General features: G+C 40.7%; 1 protein-coding gene and 1 non-coding gene across 10 annotated transcripts; one reads left to right on the top strand and one right to left on the bottom strand.

Moving 5' to 3' along the window:
* The first annotated feature begins 2,235 nt into the window (after positions 1 to 2,235).
* Positions 2,236 to 2,317, top strand: Trnal-aag (transfer RNA leucine (anticodon AAG)). Its single transcript has one exon. It is a non-coding gene; the product is annotated as a tRNA-Leu (tRNA).
* A 589-nt stretch (positions 2,318 to 2,906) lies between these two features.
* On the bottom strand, positions 2,907 to 25,377 carry LOC135483724 (eukaryotic elongation factor 2 kinase-like). 9 transcript variants are annotated; one of them, XM_064764742.1, is made up of 14 exons: positions 25,221 to 25,377; positions 21,497 to 22,233; positions 21,262 to 21,299; positions 19,945 to 20,119; positions 18,705 to 18,851; positions 18,112 to 18,372; positions 17,528 to 17,812; positions 14,153 to 14,245; positions 13,408 to 13,500; positions 10,908 to 11,048; positions 10,451 to 10,639; positions 10,132 to 10,247; positions 9,719 to 9,885; positions 2,907 to 9,448 (listed from the first exon to the last, which is right to left on the bottom strand). In XM_064764742.1, the coding sequence occupies exons 2-14, from the start codon at positions 22,058 to 22,060 to the stop codon at positions 9,339 to 9,341; spliced, it is 2,379 nt and encodes a 792-aa protein (XP_064620812.1). In that variant the 5' UTR covers positions 22,061 to 22,233; positions 25,221 to 25,377; the 3' UTR covers positions 2,907 to 9,338. The 9 variants fall into 9 exon arrangements, with proteins under 9 accessions (XP_064620812.1, XP_064620821.1, XP_064620803.1 ...); XM_064764751.1 differs by lacking the exon at positions 25,221 to 25,377 and adding an exon at positions 22,469 to 22,599; XM_064764733.1 differs by lacking the exon at positions 25,221 to 25,377 and adding an exon at positions 22,435 to 22,592.
* Positions 25,378 to 25,725: the final 348 nt, after the last annotated feature.

Raw genomic sequence — 25,725 nt, 5'->3', positions numbered from 1 at the left:
GATACTGTGCCTTACCTTCTGCTGCAGCCGTTTTGATTTGTTTCGGAAAATTTGAAGGCATTTTTACGGTTGAAATCGGAGAAAGTGTTCCCGCGATGTTCTCCGCATATAACACACCAACCGACTGGCGTTCAAATCAACCGCGACCGATCATGACCAAAGACAATACATTTGACGTAACAGCATCCGGGCACCCCCTTGAACCAGGCCGGCTTAGTTATCTGCTCAAGCGAGACCTTTGTTCTGTCAATGATCAATATGACAGGCATTGTCAAAATGTGGGATTTGCTTTAGCATAAATACTTGTACATGTACATATGCTGAGCTGTGGAAATGCATTAGGCAGGTTCCGTAAGCCAAAAGACGATGTAAATGCATTTTATCGACGATTTTTTAAAAATCATTTCCCCAATTCCTTCTAACCAAGTATAATTCGCGTCCCGGTGTAACATCTGTGGTTGTTCCCCATGTGTCAGTGTTTCCAAACAATAGGCAGCTAGAGAGACCACGACTTTTCAATAGGGGGGATACACAGAAAAACTTGTCAATCTATTTTTGAGCGTTCCCAAACAATGAGGGGAAACACTCAAAAACAGAAACACTCAAAAACATTACACCGGCTTTCGAGCGAGTGTCGAAGGTCTTGGTATCGTTGAAAGTCCGTTAGTGGATGTGATGTAGGCCTCATTTTCGTGATGCGTTTTCTTTCGTTTCATCAACTTGAGGAACAGAGCGTCTTTCTCTTCCTCCGATTTTGTACTCCATATTGCCTTAGTAATGCGGTGCTTTTAAAAGGTTGTGGCAAGTTGGAAGTTTCCTTCACCATACAGGGCTCTCCTCGTGTCCTTGTATTGGACCCGTACAATATCATGCACTTTTGACACGAGGTCGGTAATCTTTTGCGGCTTTCAATTGATTGCGAGTTTCAAGACGTGGTTCATACTTTCACAATTGTTATTAGTCCATTTGAGAGGGAGTCCGTGTTTCTGTTGTGGTTCGAAAACGTGAATGCGGAGGGCGGGTATGAGTTTTCTCCGGGGATCATACGGACTTGGCCTTTAACTGAATGAATGGATGGTACATGTATGTAACTCCGAGGTGTCCAGTCATAACGTCCCCCAGTCACAACGTCCCCCACTTTCATACTACCAGAATGTTTTCCTTCAATATGGGCGCAGAAATCTACATGGATGACTATGACCGATGGTTGAGATATGACATGGCAGAAAATGAATACTTTGATCAACTTTATTTTGCAGAAAACGGGAGCCCTTTAAGCCCGCAGCACACTAGCCGCTAACTTCGGCGTTCACTGGCGTTTTTTGCCTCAAGAGTCCTGAACGCCTGACAAATCCCTAGTCTGCTTCGAACGGCGTCGGCGAACGCGACTTGCCGCCACTTGCCGCAACTAAACGCCAAATATCTAACATGTTTGATTTTTGACGCGTGTCGCCGCATTTGAACGAAGAAGAAGCCAGGTGTGCTACGGATTGCCGCCTGAATTGGCGTCGGCGGCGAGGCTATGGCCAATCAGTATGCGTCTGGATGTCACATGATTTCAAAATGGCAGCCTAAAGTTGCGGAAAAGACGCTACTGGACGCCGATTCTGGGCAGGTGTGCTCTGACCGGGATCCACTGGCCGCCAACTTCGGCGTCAAGAGGCGTCAGCTGAACGCTTCTTGTCGCCAAAGTTGGCGGCTAGTGTGCTGCGGGCTTTACGAAATGCAGCACTTGGTGTAGAAGGAGAAGGAGTCAACTCTTCTCTTGTACTTTTACTTGTACTCCCTGGGTTGTCTCATTATTTCATTTTGTAGCATTTAATGTATATCTTTTGAAATAAATGACTTGTTGAATATGACTGTTCAATTCTGTCTGCTCATAGTTTAGTGAGTAGAAGGGAGGAAGAGGTGTCATGACACATGCATGTACAGTTTACAAGAAGCGACAACTATATTTGGCAGCATTTTCCGCAAGTCGGTAAAAGTCGGGGTAGGTCGGGAATTAGTATGACCCCACGTGACCAAGTTCAATCTGAGAAATTGTACAGGATTTAGCCACTTCGACTACTCATAACCAAATAATTGGTAACTATTTTATAGTACATTTGCTAATAGAAATAAAATAAATAATATATTTGGTTAAAAATTTCACAATTATAACACGACAAGACGCGCTTGCGATATCTGACACAGCTTTATATCAAAATCAACATATTTTCATGATCTAATATCAATGGTAGCGTGGCCGAGCGGTCTAAGGCGCTGGTTTAAGGCACCAGTCTCCTCGGAGGCGTGGGTTCGAATCCCACCGCTGCCAAATGTTTTATTTTTTTTCTTTATTTTATAATCTTGTTTTCCATACGGGTTTCAATATGCCACCTAATTTTGAATCAGAATCTGCCCATCCTGACGTAATCAGTGGTTTTAAATATACTCCACCTCTTGATATTTTTTTATATAGATGTAGGAGTACTAAAAACCTGTATCTCAGGATGGAATCTGCCAAGATAAGGTCGAAAATCAGGGGCACTTTCTTACTTGTCTCTAGCCAGTCTAGGCCATTTTCCTATTTTATGACAACGCATCAGACTCATACAACAAAGAACCGAATTCCCTGATAGACGTCGCCTGATTCACTACGTCCTTACTGTACACTCCCCAGGCAGTGGGTCAAAAAGTTTCATTTCGGGGAACTTGCCTCTGATGCCAGAAATCACGGGCCGACTTCTGGCAAACTTGACCTGCGGGTACAAGTCCTTGACCTGCGGCCACAGTCCAAGACCAGATATGAAATTTGGTTGAAGCTTCTGCAATACTGCTGACTCAAAGTCCTTGAATAACAAAGGAATCGATATTTCTTGAAAGTTGCAAAACACATGAGAGAAAAACCTAACACAACAAGAAAATATAGTTTCAGTATCCAATTTTATTGAGTGAAGCTGTAATCTGAACAATATATATTTCAATTTTTCAGCATTATTTACAAAGTTTCTTTGAGATGAGCTTGATGGATGATGACTCTAAAATACCATGAAAACATTTAATAGCAATACATACAAGTAAGAGTAGTGAAGAGATGAATAATATATGTTCTTCATACCCTTAGATAAGACTTAGGACAAAACAATTTAACAGCACTGTATCCAAGGATTTATATTGTAACCTGTTGATAATCCTTAATTTCAAGTTGATCAATCAAACAACTTTTTGCTGGCGACAAATTTTAAGCACACACAAAAAATATGGACCAACCCACAAATACGCCAGTGTTGGAACTGATCTATGTGTGGTAAACATTAACAGTGCACGAGACAACCCCCCCCCCACATTCTCTCATATACTAGGCCACAGGTCACCACCCTGTGCATGTTCTCCACACATACAGCTAGGTTAATTAACACTGATATGCATCCAGTGTGACCAGCACAAAGAATGCATAGTGTCCCCATTGTACTATTTCATCAGAATTATACATGGAGGTAACAAGATAACAAATGCTTCATGAGCAGGTTAGTCACTGCTCTCACCAAGTCTGGATGAAGCACGTTACAATCATCTATTTATTGATGAAACCATACAACTGGGACACCAACAGTTATATTCAATCATTTCCAAAGACACTGTTATCAAATTGTCATCCACTTTGCGATGCTATGTTTTCTGAAATACAGCTCTGTCCAAGTGACTTATCACTGCCAGTCTGTTATAAACATGAACTAAACACAACCTCTGCCAGTAAGATAGAACCCAACTACCAAATAGGACATACAACAAATGATATGAAACATGGCTCGTGACTAAACCTACCATGGATTTAACACTTGTGTTCACACAGTATTATAAGTTATACAAAAATTGTGAAAAAGATGGATAAACTCCTAAAAAATTGTACAATTCTGCCATATAACACATTTTATAACACATGACACAGTGTTGACTATCAACTATAAAGTCAGCCCATTTTATGCCCAGTTCACATGGTCACTTTTTCTTACGATTATGAATGGGGTCCATGAGGGGTGCTGCTTGATCAATGAGATGGCAAAATAGACTGTAATGTCATGTTTCTACCACTCCTTTGCCTTGAATTGACCCTTTCGAACCCCTTATTTTCTTTTAAAAGAAGTCACAGAACTCACATGAACAAGAAGAAATCACATGAACAAGGCATCAATATCGGGCATCTTTTTCTCAAAGATGGATTTGCGAAAATGGTATCCATGAATGACCATGGGAACACAAGTCCTAGAACCTCCCTGCACTAACACAAGATGGACTATTTACAAATACGATTCAATGGTGTAAATGTGACGTACACTAGAAAATACAAGGATAAATGTTGAAGAAAGATTATTTACAAAATGAGATTTTTGAAGAACGTTGAGGACGTACCATCAGGACTGGCATATTCCCACTGATTTTAAAGGTTTTTTTTACTTTTTGGTTTCACCCCAAAATATAACATTCTTGGCCTCATAACCACAAGAATTCCGTCAGTGAAAGGAAATGATATGTCATCGCAATCCAAGGTCAGTTCAAAAACAAGGCACATGCCAAATAAGGGTTCATGCCCAACCAGGGCGGGTTCTTCCAAGGTCATAACCTAAACCAACATTTCCTCAAACTGACCTTCACAAGGACCTATTCGGTGAATGTATCGTGCTAGATCTTTGAAAAACCAGCCCCTTGTGATGTAAGTAGATATCTAAATGACTAAAGGGATGCATAGAATGGCTACGAAGTGAAGACACTATGTAGGGGCTGCAGTGGTAAGGAAGGGTTTTATCTTGGCACTGAACTCTTTTGATGGCTGATAGGTACATGTACTCACAAGCTGATATTGACAATTTGTGTTACAATTCTCGAATCATATGACTGTTTGATTTTTTCAGGTGTGACTATGATGGCACAGCCTTATAACAGTGAGATTACTATAGCTAGCTTTTAGCTTTCAGACAGTATACTGAACTGATTTCTGCTCATTCGTAAATAGGATTATAGGATAATGAGGGGGTCCAAATAGTTGATTTCATCATAACAGCTTCATACTGCTAGCATGTACAGTATTGTAATCATAACCTCATATGATTATTTCAAAGTTTAACCAGGCTTTCCATGTTATATAGAGAACATACAAATCATCAAATTCAACCATTTCTTGTCATGGAAAGGCAGAAAGGTGGATTCAACTCTCAAGAAGCCAAACAAAAAAGTCTATCGACTTGCAAATATAAATGACCTGAATAGATGTTGCGATAGCATGGTGACAAGCACTATGATAAGCTTCATACAGCACTGACAAAACAACTGACTGTTACAGGATCCGGTTCCTCTAAACCATACAAAAAATACAAAGAGATACAACCAAGTACAACAACTACTTTTGAATAATGTGTACACTTTTCATTACACAAGAAAAACTTACAATAAATTCCTCAATAATGTTATGCATTGCTATCCACAATAGCCAAGTGCCGTCTTGAATTACAATACAAAAACACATTCCACATAAACACAAATCTTTAACACATCTGAATTTATGCTCTCCTCAATCTAGAAATTCAAAAGATTTTCAGCCCTTCCACAAAATCAAACTTTGCTCAAATTAAACATCCTTGCCTAAACCCAGACACAAATGTAAACAAACATAGTCCAGGATATTTTAGACTACCAAGATCTAACTCGATCTACGGAATGTCCTTTCCCAATTCATACATACCAAACTGCAATACAGTTCTGTACATCACATCGAAAACACGACTTGCATATTTCCTAACTTTCTGGGATATTTCAAATGATTCTGTTTCTAGGATATATGAAATGAACCAGTTTCTAGGTCGGGCCCCTAAAAGCCAATGAAGTAAGCCTTCCAGCGGAAACCCTGTGCCATGCTACAAGAAAGAGTACTGATTGTGTCACAGACTGACAGATTATGCCATGTCTTATCTACTACAGGTGCTGGGAGAAAGTTAAACCTAACATCAGCTTATAATGTGTAAGATTCCAGAAGACTTTATGACAAATAAACACACCTGCTTAAAGAAGATCACAGAGGTCTGTGCATAATGAGAATAAAGTACCTACACCTGCACAGCAGTGTGTCGCTGTGCATTTCTGGTGGAAAATAAAGTAGATATACATGTAAGGTAAAAAAGATGTTCTGCTTGAACTAAGTTATTATAAGAAGAAAGATAACAATACTGATGTGAAACTCTATCCACACTTACAAGCACTATGAAGGGAGTTTGATTTGATGAAGTAAGAATGCAGCCTACATGGAAGTAAGGTGCTGTGGAATGAAATAGGACAAGTGGACACTGTAAAACGATTTGTCACTCTCGAATTGCTCGTTTTACTTCCTGAGTCGAGAAGAAGTCATCCGGCATCTTGTGACTCAACAGACCAATAAAACCCAGCACTTGACATTAAGTCGATATTCCACATTGTGATTGTCCTGAATACATGTACGACTTGAATGAGCGATATATACAGAGTCTAGGACACATATTGATGATGTTTGAGTATGTCAAGAGTTTATACCTAGTGTAGTATTCAAAGTAACCATAGTACACTGTTGTTCAGCAAATTTAGATACATGTACATTTCTATAACAGAAACACTACAGTAAGTAGAGCAGTAAATCAAAGCCTGGCCAACTAAACGCAAACTTACCGGAACTGTAAAGTCAAGGACCAAGAAAAACACCAATTGTGATGTGAACAGAGCTGCACCCAAGGCAAGAAGTCACTTCTAGGCCAAGATGACGACTGTCGATACCTGACATGTTTCTGTTAAAAGTACCAGCTAATGTTTTCGTCAGCTAGCGATGAATGCTCACATGTTTACAACATCAAGTCATTGTCAGTTTACACGTACATGTAAGTCACTGTAAATAGATGTGTTTACACGTACATGTAGGTCACTGTAAATAGATGTGTACAATATGGACTATTCTAGATCAGCTGGTCAACTTTGAACTTGCCATAAAAAGCAGTACAACAGGGTAAAAAACTGACACTGATGGTCTAAAAGTTAACTTGAAAATACAAAAGGCCATATCAATTTCATTGCCACGTTATTTCAAGAAGTCATTTTGCCTATAATTCCCTGTCATGCATCATTTCTGTTTTGGCAGGGTTGGGTTGCTAGCTTTACAAAGAACCTAGGAGTTTTATACTTCATCAGATCTATTAGCTGAGGAAATGTCTGGCATAAGCCGGCCTACCAGGTGTTAAGAAATCTAGCCAGCACAGGGGTCCAAAGGTCACTATGCTTTAAAATACACTGCAAAAAACTAATCATAGATATTTGTCAAACTCTCAGAGAATTTTTTTTCAAAACTGATGAAGCCTCATCCATATAAAGGGCTGAAATGCCCGTTGAAATTTGCGATAAAATTGGTACGGCCAGATCACTCATTATGTACACGATCACAGTATTACAATATGGGACTTGACATTCTCGTGCAAGGCTCAACAGCAGGGCCCTACAGTGCCAAAATGTACACTCACTGGATCTTCAGCTCAATCACAACCCAGGAAAGTTAAACAACTCAAACTGTTGTCTCATGCCACATCAGAATTGTCATGAAAGTGTGATCTTTCTACACAGTGTGGCCCTGCGATGTTGTGCTGGCACCGAGAATCGTAAGCCACATACGAAAAGAGTCCAACTTAGGCAGTGTCCTTTGCCAGCACCTTCATTCCTCAAATCGATTTTTAATGCCCGATAAATCTTCTTTGCTTTTTGAACTGAACTTTTTAAAACTCATCAGTCAGACTTGTGACATTCATTTCTATGAAAACTAAAACTGTTATTCATCACTCATGACATCAAATTTGGAATATACAGAAAAATGTCATAAATTTATGAAATATACCGGTAACCCTAAAAAGTTTTCCTCTTGGCAAAAGAAGGTAAAAATAAGATTTAAATATTTAGGTTTCAAAATGTAAACTGAAGTCAAGTTTCTCCTCATCTGGTAAAACCGGTTCTACATGTATGCCTTTAATACACTCCACTTAGATTCAAGCTCACAAAGACTTGAGTGCCTAAGTTATGTCAACAGAGAGATTTATACGACAAAGGAAAAGACTTGATTATCCTGAGTAAAAAACCGAAATTCGACAACATCTGTCGATATTATGATTCATCAGAGTGAAAGCTGCCTTCATTTATAATGGAAAACAGGATAGTTTAAGTTTGAGATCCTGACTATTTGGTGCCATCTGGATCACTAAGTATAATGAAATTCTTCCAGATTTGGAAAACATAACCTCACAAAAGAAGACGTCACACCAAAGTTTTCAATGCAAAAAACAACTTGACAATCAGTTTAAGAAAAGCACAGGAAGGCACCAAACTCAGGAGACAAAATTAACACGGGGACACCAAAAAAACCCCATTTTAAATGCAAAGACTGAATCTCAAAAAGTCCTGAGCTAAATAAAAGCGTTACTATACTCCAGATGGTAACAAATGGTCAGAATTCGTCACAGTTAAAAACAAGTGCGGATCCAATATGCATGGCACAAACGAATTGTTTAACAGAATACAAGGAAATCATGTGAAGTCCCTGATAAGAATTTTTTGACAGAGCCATAACTGTTGCTTTTGCTCCAGGGTGATGACCGAGTGGCATCAGACTCAAAGTTAATGTAAGGCAAAGCAAGCCTTCTATACTCGTAGCTTATCATCACATCACTGACAGCTTTTGGATGCCAATTGGATGCCTTTGCGATCAAGTTATTCTCGGATGTGTAACTTAAATACCATGTACATGTGGCACAATCAGTTGTAACACTCAGTATCCTAGCAGGATCCTTCACGAGAAGTTTACACTCACAACTTTAGAATCTCTGATTTCAGGTGAACCGCACAAGCACAATCTACATCTAACTGTCACTCATTCAATGCCACACGTTCTCCATCTCTGAAAACTTTTAGTCGACAAACACGTTTGGCAGTGAAAGAGGGGACAAGAAACAGAAGCAACCGTCATCGATAAATAAACTAGCATCTAGCATTGTGTGAATAACTACAGCCTTTCAAACAAACACCATACACATACCTCACCAATCTCATTGTGGGTTTGTTTCCTGTATTTGTCCACACATCCTTTCTCAAAGTGCACTTCAATCTCCTCTTTGCTAGCTTTCAAACTATTTACAGAATCTTTCAGTCCTGGATGACACTTCCTCGAGGCCATTTCCACAACCTCTCCTTAGTGATTATCTTGTCATAGCTACCTTTATATCTTTACAGGGTCTAACACTTGTGTAACTTTGATTTCAGTCATAGAGTTTTATACGTAGAGACCATTCCACAATACATTTCCCTCATTCTTCCAATTCTCCGTACGCCTCCTCAGCGAGCATGAAGTATTTCGTAGCCAGTCGCCCCTTCATCTGCTCTGTGGCTAGCTCAGCTGCCTCGTTGAACAAGTCACCTAAAGGAAGAGCAAATGATATGAAAGACACTTGGAGGCATTGTGTCCATGGTGAAACCTTTCACTAGAACTCATATGACCTGCTCAATCAGTGCTACAACCTGGGCATTTCTGACTGCCACCCATTTATACACCTGGGTGGAGAGACTTACCTAGAGTCTCATGCCGACATTACGAATCGAACCAGGGACCCCATGGCTGCTAGTCAGAGACCCAAGCTACTACACCACCATGGCTTCTGTAAATAAGCATCAATGAGCACCAACATACCTGACTTCTGTGGATCAGCTTTCAAATTGAATCCGCCACATTTGTACAAGTCAGCCAACTTGGCCTTGAGTGCATAAAGAGGTTCCTCTGTCTCATTGATACACTGTGATTCGATGAGTCCGACTGATCTCTCATACCACTCCATGGCCAAACCCCAATCCTTTGACCTGAAAGCAAGTTAATCATAATTTGAACACACGCAAGTATTACTATTTAAGGTAAGATCATTTTCTTCAAGAAAGAGACATTTTCATGACAAGTTTTGTCACTAACCCTGATGCTTAGGGCTTAAGTGAAGGACATAACGCCAAAGTTAAGTTGAAACCCGTATTTTGTGACTAAATTTGGTTTTGAACAACCAGGTCCTGAACTTGGGTGAAAAGCTTTAGCATAAGATATGCAGACTTCCTTACCTGTTGTAATATCCATTTTCATAAGCCTTGGCTATGTTGATCATGGAATCGACGTCGTTGAACTTGGCAGCTGACATCAAATAGTCAAAGCCTCTCTGAAGGTTTGACTCGGTCTCCTGAAAGATAAACAATCATTGAATGACGTAGAGTAGCAATATCGTGTCCAAACCACATTGGATGAAGCAGTGTTGACTTGTGATAAGAAGGCATCAGACCGACTGGAATATCACATGTTCACATAGAATATGGACAAGGTGTGTACCACATTTTAGTACACACTTAAGCAAAAACTACTCATTTGACTGTTTCAACAACCTACCGTAATGGTACAATTGACCAAGATGTCTCTGGGAAAACCAAGATAGAGTTTGGCCAAGGTAAGGATGGCTTCCATGATGCCCAACTTGGCTGCCTGCTCTTCGTGATAGACCGCAGCCTCCCAGTCGATGTCACTATCATTCATACAGAAGCGGCCACACTCGTGATACTTGGTCATATCATGATGCACCTGCAACGAGAACGGCAGACATGCCCTTCATGACAAAATGGCAGACTATCGCCAGGGAACATATATGGCCAAAGGTATTGCTTGTGACATTCATACACTGAAGCCAGATGGATAATTCTTGAATTTTGCTCTTATCGGATTTTGAACAGGTCACACAATTTCATCTCCATCTTCTGTCATGAAAGATATCTCAGCAAAAACATTGAAAGATTGAAGAAGATGACACCACCGGCCATTATTCCAAGTGTTGAGAGGAGACTAACTGTACCTGGCCTAAGATGGAGTCTCCAACCTTCTTGACCGCTGCCACACCAACGTCTCCTGTATTCCTCAGGTTCAACTCGTTGGTGATGCACGAAGGACGATGGATTCTCTTCATGGCAGCTGCAAATGCTTGTCTCTCTTCCTCCTGTAATATAGAGAAGGGGACTGCTAACACTGTCACAACAATAAACATCAGCCATGAACAAATTAGTTTACTTGAATTCATTTCGAATTTGAAAGCTGGTGAAGAAAATGGTTTAATTTACAAAAGATATTACATTCACAAGGTGGCAATAAGCCCCAGTATTTACTATGTTTCAAAATGATTAAAGCACGGTCACACTAATATATCAAACAGCAAGTTCTTCCCAAATGTTTAGTGATGACACTGTGACTGTTTCTGCCACCAAATGCTATGTTCAAAGAAAAGAAAAAAGATAATCTTCCAAGATTTTGTATTAAACAAGAAACCAAAGGGCTCAATCAATGAGACACCAAGCTATTTTTGATAAGATTAATTAGAAATCTTTAGAAGTATGAAATGAAATAAATTAAATCCTACAACCTGTGTTAAAAATACATAGTTAAATTTGTTATCTTTTTTATCATTATATAATGCATAAGGGCTAATATTGATGATTTAAAATTAAACTAGTGGTCCTTGGTGTGACTCAGCTTGCTACAGTCAAAATGACAGTTAATAACGTCCTTTCCATTTTTTAAACACTGTGACTAGGCCTCTTTAGAATACTGCGCAGTTTCTACTAATGACACAACAAAATCAATAGACGTGAATCCCAACCCCGGGCATGATCAGACCGGGAATTGGCACGATCGCAGAAGATTTTATTATTCACTGATGAAGCACAGAAGAGTGTTGAGAAGAGTACTCTTGAGAATTGTGTGTTCAGGTGAGATGATCAGGGGTCTCACTGGGAACAGCTGATGCAGTAGGCCTCTCAGTTACCGTTGAAACAAGGTATTCTGGTTGTGGTCATGGTCACTAAACAAGACAGAATTGTCTCCGTCTTTATTTTTGTACACCTTGCGACGATGCACTCCTTGAAGAACAATGCAGATTACCCAAACACACATCATATATGATCATTGTCATGCAAGAGGATAAACTAATAGGCTGACAACTGAGACCTCAACCAATAACCAATCTAACAAGACAAGTGCCTAGAACTACTTGGTCATGATATCATTAGGTGACTGGATATTCCCGCAGATGGCCTAGTGGGCGATGCGACTCAGCCGACATGTCCAGAATTGTTGATCAAAGGCCTACTATTTACTATTAATCATATTTGTTATCGCTAAGCAAGGCTTCAGGCTATGAGTTCCGTCATATGTTATTCTATCTGAGCATTATGGGATGGCTGTCACGACGGGAGTGCTGGGAACCATGACAACATGGATGCATCATGATTAAGTGATATAAAATCCATCCATATTTTGTGAAGTGGCTGAACAGTTTCTGGTAAAACTGACCCTTCAACTCTTTGCCGGTCAACTAACTGACCTTGCACAGTATTCTCCTTTGTCAGATCAAACAGAAGAGATGTGCAACAGGACGACCACTCAAATCTAAATGAGACACAGCGCGTACTCACGAGGACTAGTCTAATTCAGAGGAGGACATCACAACTACCATGCTAGGATGACACTGAATGTTCACCTGACACACATGACAAACTGTGGCCGTTCTCACTAGAGGGCAGTCCCAGTTGCTCTTCTTGACAGTACTACATGTACCAACCATAACCAGGACTGGACCAAAACATGTCACATTGAGTAACAGTGAAATGATAGGGTAACAATAGGTATGTGCAGCCAATGACATCCTCCAAGTCACATTTCTCATTTGCATGGACGACATATCATCACCAGACTGTCGACCGTTGTGCGTATTATAGTCTCAGAATTAACACCATGACTGACGTTACACCTTTACAAGAATTGTTTATAAAAGGCTTAACTGCATTACATTGCAAAATTGGAAGAACTAAAGCACAAAAAAACACAACCTCTGCAGGAAACTTCTTAACTTAGGAGAAAAAAAAGTTGAAGTGTGGTGCTAAGACACAATTAGCCACAACCCCTAATATATCAGCCATTGTATGAATAACTTTTAAAATAAATAACTTTAAAGTAATTCTAAAGTCATGAAAAAGATGTATGTGTTGTTTTCATGCCAGTAGTGAATGTTTTCTGTCTTTACATCCACCTCAAACGACCACATGGGCCATAACTATAACAAAATAGATACATACTGCCTCATGTCCCCTCATGATATGACCTTCACTTCTGAAGGCTGTTCCCACAACACGTTTTAGAGCAGAAGTTTGCTTGTTGATGCAAAACATAGTTTCATCGTTCAAACAAACTTGTGACTCCACAAGACAGTGACTGACAGATGAGCACATGTCCCCTTGTTTGTGAATGATGACAGGAGGTAGCATAAGCATCTATGGCACCTGACAACAGAACACAACACATACTTGACGAGAAGGGCTATAAATCTCATCGTCATTTACCACAAATCTCCCATACATTTTCGTCCAACTGTCCCGCGGCGAGAGCGGGGTACCATTCTGAAAATTTGAAAGCATTTTCAATTTCGAAGAATGCAACATAATTTTCAAACATCTTTGTTATGTGAATATGAATGAAGGTTCTTTGACGGTTAGTTGAGGTTCTAATCTACCTGAAAGAATCTGAAATCTCTGTGGTAATTCTAAATTTAAGAAGCATCTAATTGTCCAGCTACGATGTGTCCAGAACTTTAAGCACCTCATGTGTTGGAAAGACTCATTTTAGAGAGAAGGTGTATTCTAATGTTTGTTGGTGCTTGTTTTTTTCAACTTTCTGTAGCTGTTAAACTTTAAAGTGTCTAAAAGTCAACAGTATGAGTGTCATAATCAAAGGGTGTTGGGTACAAAACTGCACTTTTAATCCTGCAGTGATAGGCTAAAGCAAAGTGGCCTTGCCTTCGAAGTGCATTATTATTAGATTTTGGGTGAATGACCTGAGTTAATCATTTGATTGTTACAGATGGTTGTACCGTGACTGATCACATATCCTATTGTACAATATTGAAATCGTGTGAGCACATTATCATCACCAGATGTCAATAGGACTTGCCTGCTGTGTTTCACATAATCTACTGCAATTGGCAGATGAATGAATGAGTGTGGTGTGTGACTAAGTTAAAACTCCTAATTAAAACCACACAAAGGCATTTACCACTTCTTTCCCATAGAGTTTACTCCAACTATCAGATGGTTGGTGAGCAATTGGATTGTTTAGTCTCCTTGCACGAGGACTTTCTTTATCAAGCTGAAATTTGGATACAGGAATCAAATAATACAAAATCTGGAACAAAACTGCCAGCATTTTTAACTGCAAAGAAAGCTGAGTTTTCAAAGGAGGCAAGCAACTTTCTGCAGCGCATTTCCCAAACAACTTTTAGTGAGTTGGTGAAACCTGAAGGCAGATCTTGAAGCAAATATGGAAAAGGAAGCAATGTGAGATGTGTTGTGATTATCTGAAGCTGTAGAAAGATTAGCTCTAGTTTGACAACTGGAACAATTTGGCCAGCTCTTGTGGCCACATCAAACCCCACCACAATCAGGTTTGGCATCTGTTTCGTTTTTTGCCAGGGGGTTTACAGCAGATGAGCTCATTAGCAATCATCGTTCAGGTGATGTCCAGGGTTTGCCAGTAGTCACGGGATTTCATCATTAAACATTGGCAACATGACAATGAAAGATGCTTATAGAATAATCAGTTATTGATCAAAGGCCTGGACTGCTGAGTACAACCCATTACATGTGACTGGGATTGAGAGCTTGCTCCTCATGACAGGTGTTTGAAATGGAACATCGCAGTTTGTGAGAAATATCATCACACATTTTAAGTAGTCGGAAACAAAACAATTGCAAGAGTATCATTTCTAAACAGTATTTTCAAAACCGTGCAAGTTATTTAATTTCAGATAATTTAAGGTTAGGGTCCAACAACAAGTGATCAGTAACTTCTGAAACAAACAACATAACAATGATTTCTGGTTTTAGGAAAGTGGCAAAATGGTCCAAGAGGACGAAGGAGTTAGGGTGAGGATAAAACAACTGGGAGTTGGGATCAATCAAACAATTGGAGCCTTGCTTTGCTTCTATGATAACTAATTGTGACCCGTCACAGCAATATGAGACCCATGTCGCAGCAATATGAGACCCATGTCACAGCAATATGAGACCCATGTCGCACAGAAGATGAACCTGAATGACACCAGACGATAATGGAAGAAATTGATAAACTCAGAGTTCACAAAAGGCAGCAAACAGTGACATGAACAACCAGTCTGTCTCAACCTGCTAAGCTCAGGGTGCTATGCACCTGGTTTTGCTGTGATGGGTCACCATGAGTGTCATGTTGATCACAGACTGGTATCAGTGATCAATAACAACAGCCATGTTAGTTTTGAATCACAACATGTGTTTCGTCTTCTTATCTCGACAGAAATGGGTTAATCCCAAGGCATGAGAACAGAAACTAAGCCGAGTCAACCTGTATTGAACTTGATAGTCTGTGACTGAACTATTGACCTGGTATGAGTGGAGAGACAAACTGGGCACTTACATCTTCCCTCTTCAGCTTGACATGCATAGTGCACTGTAAACCCATGTCCAAATTCATGCTTTTGTTAGGAGTCCACCTCAACACATTCAATCATCATGTGGCTCATCCTGAGGGATCAGTCGCTCATCCAGCCCAAGACACCTGTTCCTGAGACATTTTCAAACTTCAACAGATGAGGGTGAATGTCTCAGGGGTTTGTGTACAGGGCCGGAGAAGCACACTAACCCCTGATTTCCTCAGGATGCATGTGGCTATAGGCACAAGAAGACTTCTTCAGCAAGAGGGTGTTGACACACAAGGCAGAAACCATCTAATGTCTCCACGAATCTTATACACTTGAGTGCAAGATCACTACAGTACAAAGTTCTATTATACTGCTGTCTGACTGTTCAAAAGAATGTAGGTCAACTCTTTGTACCTGTAGAATGTTGTTATTGTTTTCAAGAATTCAAGGCCTTTGGGTTGGGTGATATGTGGCCTGAAAATCATTGCTTTCTGCAAGGTGAACTGAATGGCAAATCCAAGGTGCACAGAAGGTGAAGGTGAAACCCATCTTATCTCTACATCAGAAGATATGTAACTTCACAACTCACTCACCAATGCATGAAGGCAGACAGAAATTGTAAACTTTGTGGGTGCAACTGACAGGTTCTGATGAGAAATGAAGCTGTGTCTGTATCAAGTTCAACAACTGCCCCAACTACATGTACCCATACAAACTGGAGAAGGTGCATGCACTGATTATAACACCCAGCTAAGATTGAAACAGAGTAAGACTTGGTGGGAGTCCACATAAACCAGTTCTGAGACATTTCGCACCCAGAATAGTAAATTTTTGCCATATGCAGTTAATATAACTGATAAGAATAACATGTTTAACTCAAATTATTGGCATTCAAGGACACCTAAATATATTCAGTTCAATGGCATTCCTGATCCTGAAAATTTTCAGCAAATATGAAATACTATTTGTAGTTTAGACTGCATTTCATACAGTACTCTTTATTTTCTGTATAAAGCAATGGTTTTCGTAGCACAGCAGTTGGCAGGCAATTATTTTGAAAAGCAGAAATGACACGCCGCAGGAAAATGTCCTCCGTCAGGTAGCGAGCATAGAGAGTGACCAAGCGAAGAAGACCGCAGTGACTAATGAAGTGAAAAGAATGACAAGATATTCAAATTCACAACTGTGATGTAAACGCCAAATGCAGGAAATTTATAAACACGATGACCAGGAAATGATTTCTCACAAAATGCAACAACTGATGTTGAACAATGTCCAGGACTTAAGTATCATTCTGAATGGAAAAACTCCGTAATTGCTAAGAACATATTCCACTACATTACCTCAGTGAGCTCCTAGTTTAAAATCAAAGAAAACAACTTTAACTTGTGCTAATGTCTGGGATGTTCTATTGTAATGTGACAGTGCATTTGAAAATGTGAAACTTACCGAATGCTGTAAGTCAAAATAAACCATTTTTAACATAATTTTTATAGAATTGAAAGAATCCAGGCAAGGAACTAAACGAACTGGTCGATCTACAGCTGGTATCTTTCACATTGATAGTAGCTGTGATTTGCAATCAAATGGGATCAAAAACTACATTTCAAAACAGATTGAAAGTAAAACAGATTACATCCCACTTCACTACACAAAGGACTGGTATCCGGTCCACAATGCCATGATGCATGCCATGATGGACCGAAACGCCAGTCTAATGATGTCATGATGCACAGTACTATGACACATTCAAACAAAATGCAAGACATTTAGTATGTCACTGACACGAATGAGGCTGTAGCGAACCATGTAAAGTGCCCCCAGCAAAGTAGTTCAACCCAGCCGAATATGTTGGGCCTTTTCCATAAGATAAGTAGATAAGAGGATGACTGCAGGTTCGTTCATGTTTGAAATGAATAATTTGGCCACTTCATATGCTGAGGGAGATGACAAACAAGAGATCAACGACGGCTTACCTCTGTCAGAGTATCTCCGTCGGATTCACTGATATTCGCAGTGAATCGGTTACGCCGCATAAATATCATCGGTGGAGATATCATCATGGGCACCTCGTCATCAGCCGACTTGACACTATCGTGATCCGAGTCCAAGTCAGAGTCTCCTCCACCCTCTCCGTTTGATCCGATACTGCAGCCAGATATCGTCCTTGTACGAATGAAACGGCTGATGTCCACTCGCTCTTGTGGCGAAGGACTATGGCAGAACTCTTCCGCACCACGTACGATGGTTGCAGCACTTTTCTGGAAGAAATCATTTGACAAAGGTAAGAGTGATTCAGGTTTCTTATAACCAAGGTCAGCACAAGACTAACCTTTTGGTGAAGTTTATAAGGAACGTCTTTGCTTCGACGTGTTTGACACTAAAAATCTTGACCAGGTACACAAGTCACAATATCTGTTACCATTGGCTTTGGCTTGAAAACAGGACATGATCTGACTTAGGTTGAATAGTGACACTACAATTTAGTACAAATCCAATGCTACCCGCTCTTGAAAATGAGTCAAGCGTCAACTCTATGTAAGTCCAACCTTTCACCCACCTGGAAATCAATGTACTTCTTTTGAAGCGAGACCACTGATGCGGCCAAATCAAACTCAGAGAGCGCCAGGCTGCTACAGATCGAGTTACAGACATGCGAGTAGAAGAACAGTGCCATGCCCCTTGTGCCCAGGTTGCCATCGCCATAGCCTAAGCCGTTGTGGGTATGGATCTGCGGGTCAGTGTACAGGTCTCCTACTCCTTGGATGTCCACCACAATCAACTGATGGCCGGACCTCTCAAACGTGAAGTGGCTGAATGCCTGCAAAAGAGTAGAAAGGAGACGGTATCAAGAATCAGTACTTTGTGAAATCAGATGATCACATCCACCATAGTTGATATCACACTTATCTAACTTTAACTTTTTTAATTTTTTAGATTTTTCATCATGGAAAAGAAAATGAGGACAGCATAAGTGCTGGGTATTTTTTTATTTTTCAATGGAAGCTGATGGGATGATTCTGCTGAATTGAAGATAGTAATAGTATGATGTGGGCGTCCATTTCTAGGAAAAAATCTTAGTCAAGCGCAAGACTTTTCTCAGAAATAGCAGGCCACTCCCAAATAACATTATGAATGAAGAGGTCTGCTTACATGAGGAGTGAGCCTCATCTTTTCATCAACAAAGCCAGAGTTTGAGTTGTACTTGGTGTATTCGCCCTCGATGAAGTGCTCCAGATGGTAGAGGGGTTTGCCCGGTCGGTCGTGGAACTCAAGCAGTGACATCTGAAAGATATCCACCTGGAAGGAGAAGGCAAAAACTGTTTACAGTCAAAGAATCTCTTCAATCAACGACCCCGGATGGCACACAGGTGCAGTTACAAAGGCAGATGAGTAATACATGCCTCTCTGTACCATGACAGGCACACGCACTCACTCCTCAGTACAGGTATACTGAAGCAGCAGTACACAACACCCTCATTTTGCTGGTGTTGTTCTTGTGTACATACATGTGCAGGCCTTGTTAGTCATAAACAGCAGCATTGAATGCATGCTGAAAGCAATGGTTCCTAGTTCCTTTCAAAACAAAAGATAGCTTGATTTGCACAAAACCCCTCTAAAGTAGAACATGAAAGCCCACAGTCTTGATGCAACCCTTCTCAAATTCCAACCTGCACTTGCAGAACAAATATGATGCAAAACCTTTAGCCATCCAGGCCAGCGCAGGCCATGTCAATATCTGGTAGGCTCTATCATTTTATATTGTTGACTGACTTTTTACTGTGAACATGAAATAGGCCTTGCTACAGAACACAATAAATGCCTTGAGAGGCTCAAATAAAGCCCATGTTATGTTAAGCCTACATGCCGGCAGCAGGGTGCTGCACATGATATCCCTCACAAGACAAAATGTTCAAAGGAAAGAAGATCTTGCAAAACAACATACAGTGGAACCTCCCTTAGCGGACACCTCTCTATTAAGGACAACCTCTCAATTAAGGACACTAGGTTTGGTCCCAAATTGGTTGTTTCCATTCAATTTAATCTCTCTAATCAGGACACCTCTCTATTGAGGACAGTACTTGTCAGTCCCGAGGGTGTCCTTAATAGAGAGGTTCTACTGTACGTCAAAGTACTTTTAAGACAATGTATTGAGTTGATGGTAACCTGGGAAACACTACCTTTTTTTATATGGACATGTACTACATCATGAACGTGTGCTTACATGATACTGTTTCAGCTCAAACTTTAAGCACGGTGTGGTGCCCTGCCTCGCCAGGGGGCGCCCTGCCTTTTCAGAATACGAAGAAAGCCTCTTATATTGATAAACACGTCAAAGCATTCTTCTCAATACTGAGCTATCGCATGTAGAGCCTAAATCATTCATTCCTACCTTTTTAGGGGGGTTGTGCCTGTTGAACTCCTCACCCCACAGCTTGGCATCCATCTGTAGGACAACATCTTCCATATAAGTGGAGTTGTCCACATCCTGCAGGTAACGCTTGCCCACATAGTTCTGCGCTTTCTTCCAGTCTTGGTTATGATGGAGGAGACTGGAGATCTTCTTTCTGTAAGAAGGGTTGACACATTATAAACTGCTGTATTTTTATCATTACCATGATCACTATACTACTGGATATCTGAAATACACTTTTCTAAGATTGTGTAATTGTCATTTCACATCTTTCAAGAACAGTTCACTAGCACCAACCTGCTATTTGGCACTGGTGCAGCCAGAGCAAGATTCTTTTACTACATCAACATGTCTAATCAGCAATATTTCATCTGCATTAATTTGTTCTCTATATAGGATTGAGCAATATTCATATAACTTCCTTGTTTTGACGAAAGAAGGAAAACTTCACATTTATTCGAACACACAATGCATTATCGATCATCTCGTGCCCACTAGCCCTCAAAGCCCACTCGGAATATAGGCCTAGTTGATTGCAATGTCATTTAGTAGGGTGCCTGACATCAGTACTCTAATAGTAATATCACTCAAGTATCAACATGATCGATATCATTGTTCAGAGTTTGGCTTTAATCCATGTGACCTACATTTCTGAAGTAAACACTGTCAGATGACACAGAATTAGAGCAGGACAAAATATCATAGAGTCATGACCAATAGATCCCAGATCATTTCCCAATCATAATAGAGTTGAGAGTGGATGACGTACAATCATTTCATAGAAGCCCTCTTTAGCAGTGTAGACGTTCTTTGAATGTTTGGTTGTGTGAACACTGTGGGGTTTCATGTTTACAGCCAAATCCTGGTTTAGAAGCCTACAGCAGGCTAATTTTGGCCCCTGTCATGCCTGTAGTTTAGATAGCCCAACAATACTGCCTTTACTGCTATATATGTAGTTGAAAGTAAATTGAATCAGCTTTAGTGTAACTCATCCTTTAGGGCCTACATGTAGTTTTTGGAGTGATGAAAATGTAGCAGGAGTATCCGGTCCAGCATCTCATTCCGTAATCATGGCAACCACCAATACCAGGCACCACTGTATCCAGGGCATTGTGATGAACTATGACATTTTCAAGCTTCTGTGAACAAATAACACGATGGGGCTGCTCAAGTTAGACATCCTTCCAAACAAGATAAAGCTGCTCAAGCTAGACATCAGGCTGCTCTTGTCTTTGGACAGACCCAGACTATGTTGCTTGCACCGGCATAAGCCATGAAAGTGAAGATGATACTTACACCCTGAAGCATTCTCGCATGGCACCGTGGGCAAATGGCTGAAAAATGAAAGAAAAATCAGATTAGTCACAAGATTAGGAACATACATTTGGAAGATAGGAAATTTATTGCGCAATTTAAAAAAGAAATTAGAACATTGATACAAAGAGGTATCTGTCATTATCCTGTTGCGAAATTCAGTAATAGATTTGGAAGAGGTATGGGACTGGAGTGACAGTCATAAAACACCACCCACCTTTTTCTGCATCTTGACCACTACCTCGTCGGTCACCCACTGTTTCTTCAGCGCGTTGTAACGATGGCGCGTCGCTGGCTCAGACTCTAACTCATCAAGATGAAACTCCTTCCACGGGTCCTTAATCAACTTCAGCTTGGCGAACGCCCTCTTCCAGTTCTGCCGCCCTGAAAAGCGTGTTTGAGATTCTGGTACTGCCAAAGGGATAGTAAACCCTCCTCGTCCCTGCAACTGCATTGCTCGCTGGATGTTCAGCAGTGGTAGCGTTTCTGATTTACTCACGCGGCGCTGTCGTAGCGACATTTTGAAACTCGGTGGCAGCTCGCTCGGAGCATCAGCGGTGGCCACGGGTTCCTCTTTTTCCTCTTCTTCATCACTTTTTGTCATGCTCTTCGTTGAGAAGAAATCCTCATCACTGTCTACCATGCAGGCGTCCATGTCCATGTCCATGTCATCATCGGAGTCGTCGGATTCCATCCCAGAATCTTGGGGAGAGTCGAATGTATTGGTTCCGCTGGCGCTCTCCACTCCCGCTCCTGCAGCACTATCGACTTGTGGGTACATGGTTTTGATGATGTATGATCAGCGGTAGGTATCCCGGAGGAAATGATGAGATACGATAACAACAAGAGATCCAGCGTAACAGAGGGTTGATCCTTCCTGGAGATCACGTCTGCTGCAGCTGAGGCAGGAGACGACAGAACAGGTCGTAGGTTAACAGACAGGTCTCACTCAATCTGAAATGAGAAAGGCATTATTCTGAATTAGTATTATGTATTACATGGCAATTTTTAACAGCTCTGTGCATTTTCTGAAACAAGGATTTTCTGTAGTTTCTCTTCTGATGTCAATATCAGGAAAAGATTCATCATTGAATCTAACTAATGCAAATTCGAAAGAAATTTGTAAAGTTTGTACACTAGTTGAATAGTACTCACTAGAAATGTTTACTTTTACATAAAACAAGCTTGCCTGAGTAATATGAAGGCCTTGATATTCCTTTTACGTTCCTTTACCAGATGATTATTGATATGACCTATCCTGTCCTCAGACCAGTTATGTCCACTTTCAAAACACGATTTGTTCAGCACAGACTGATGTCATGACCCAGAAAAGTAAATGTCTATAAATTTTGTTTATCAATACAGTACACTCACTGACACCAAGTGCCAGAGAGAGACACTACAACCCACTGACGTCATTACAGAGTACTCTAAGACTATTGTCACATGACAAAATACCATTTATTGAAGTGACGTCAACCTCCTACACGGAGCCAGATGCTGATTACTGCATTGTTCGATGATATGATATGTCTGGGTCACTCATATTGGACACACATTTGACAGCATGCAATCACGGACATCAGTATTTCATATCGTCTAGATCAACATGACCTTCACAATTATTGACTTAGGGCATCACAAAATTCTACACTTCAAACTTTGATTTCCAATTGTTTTTATAAGAGCAGTGACAGTGAATGGTGAAGCAAAATACCTGTCCTTGGGCACACTACTGTTGTTGTTACTCTTTGGGTAATATGTTCAAGTCAAACACGTCAACTTTGGTCTGCAACATGAAGGGACAACTTGAACATGAGATATGTTGGGTTTTCTTGCAAATTTATGGTTTTTTGCCAAAGATTGATCAAACTGCAATCAAAAGGCATCACCAAAAAAACGGAATGCAGGCCTAACTTAATTTTCACTAATTCCAGAGACAAATTGCGCACAAGTTACATGCCAGTACTTCATGTATTTTAGATGCAATTGCAAGTTGTAACCATGCATACATGTACAAAAATATACGATCTACCAATTGAATACAGCCAGTAAAATCTCGATCACAGTTACTACTACAATGTACCAGGCAACCAAGGGATCGTGTTACCATGGTAACTGGTGGGGTGATTCCTTCCCCTCGATGAACACCAGGGAGACTAATGAATGTCTGGAAATTTGTCGTGCCTGGGAGTGGGAGTGCGGGGGTGGGATTGAGCACCAAGATCAGATCACAGAGAATGACCATTCGATGAAGTACATAGATTGTAGATCAACATGTCGAATGGTGTTATAAGCCTAAAATTAGTTTGCCCGAGCTTATGTAGAAGTCCAAGGACTGATATCGGAAAACCAAAATAGGCAGGCAGACTAACAACAATAATAGGTTTAGATGACAACGGTCAACATGGTCAATGCCAATGGACAGATCACGTGACAAGAGGAAGGATCAAGACCAGCTGGTCGGTCCTACACGGTACGATGCAAACAGGATGAAACGTTTGGTCTCTACATATGTCAGACTGTCTACACATGAAATACAATGTAGGCCTGCTACAATACAAGTAGAAAAGTCTCTCACAGATTCTCCTTACGTTCACCTTTTAGCTGAAGAGATTTATACTTAGATCTAATTCTAATTATAAGGTTGGAATCCTCCCAAAATATCAAACATGGAAAAGTCAATTAAAATTGTTACCATGAAAAAGCATTATCGGTCTTTGCAAGTGAATGCTGGGTTAGACAGAGCTGGCAGAATCAATACAGACAGCAGTCTTTGATGAAAGGTCAAGGTTACTTAAGCACGTCGTAAACAACATTCGCCTCAGGCTGAACCACGTGGCGGGGAAAATATGTGTTCAGACTATTTGATATCTCCTAGGCTTAAGGGGGTTTCTGGTTGGGGGGGGGGGGAGGGGGGGGGGGTTGAAGTGCCAGTCAGTGTGATGTTATATTAGGGTTGATATAATATCAATGCATGAACTGTTGGAATATGACTGTTGATACCCTGCAAGTTCACCCAGTTTAGTTCAGGATATTCAGTGGGTTTTTCCGTGCCTTTGCTTTGCACTATTCATAGTTAACACTACGTATTGGCAGTGGCACGCCATCCAACGGCTGATTCACGCCTCCTAACTCAAGCATTGCAAAGCAAGTAGATGTATTCTCAACTGGACAATACAAAACATGCCTTGACATGTCACACGGATGGAGGTATCTCTCATCTCATTTATGAGCCTTCCCTTTTAAGTGGATTCTAAAATGACCTCCCACACATGAACATGTTACATGATGAATGAATATCATTGGACCTCAACCACCTGGGCGGAGATGTTGGGATTCATGAAGAAGGCCAACAAATAACAGGATGCATGATGATGACATCAATACAGTCATATAAGGGCATTTGCATTGCCATTGATTGAATGACTCACTGTATGTTGCATGCTCAATATATGCATACAAAACAAAGCTATGTATCATGCACATGTCTACAACAGAGAGGAGCAGTCAGACAATAACAAATGGCTATTTAACTGAGCACGCTTGTACGTGTAGGGTTGGTTGATACGATATTTTCAAAATTGATGGACCAGACCCTCGCAAAGGTGTATTTAATCAATCAAGGGCACCACAGAATGTATTGTAGGGTCTAGACTCCTTTGCACTCACTCACTCAGTGGCCAAATCTGATCCAATAACTGAATAAGTCACCATGGTTGCATAGCCTATGTGATTATTTCAATTCCAAAGCTACAACCTTGACCTTGTTTAGTTTCCATGCCTGTAATGTACAGGCCATACTGTAGTCTGTAGTGTACAGCCAGGCACACAGCAGCCCATGCATTCTCAATCTCATGGATGCACATGTAGTTACAATACACAGTAGCCCAGGCCTACCAGTTTCAGCAGTCACAAAACACATTGAATTGCCCACTTACCAACGCTAACAGCCGATTTGACAACAGCACTATATCCTTCTTATGAAAAACTTCGTTTTGAACAGCAAATTGATGGAAATTAGCCGTGACTTGACGATAAAATCACGATTTTGAACTCAGTTCATGGACAACACGCACACAATGTTGTTGTTCGTGTACCGTAAGCGAAACGTAATTAGATGTAAAATGGACAGAGGGCAGCACCGTGTCGGTGTATAGTAGAAAATATCCCATTGGAAAAAGTGTCGGCCCTATTGTACTCAATTATGGTATATGGTACTATAAAGGCCATGAGCATAAATAGCTCAGTGATGAAAGGAATTCACCATGGTGAATTCAGATATACCATCTTGAGATCTGTTTTGTGGTGTCTCCTCCAGGGTTTTGAGTGTCTTTGAGGTGGGTGTGACTGCACGACATCTATTTATACGCAGCTCCCTGCTAACAGCCAGTAGTGGTTGCCTTGTGAAATATGTAATGTCTTAGAGTAACCAGACGTTACTCT

Source organism: Lineus longissimus, chromosome 1, assembly GCF_910592395.1.
Source record: "Lineus longissimus chromosome 1, tnLinLong1.2, whole genome shotgun sequence".
In the NCBI taxonomy this organism is placed as follows: domain Eukaryota; kingdom Metazoa; phylum Nemertea; class Pilidiophora; order Heteronemertea; family Lineidae; genus Lineus; species Lineus longissimus.
Note: the sequence above shows the minus strand (reverse complement) of the source record. Positions and strands in the feature narration are given on the sequence as shown.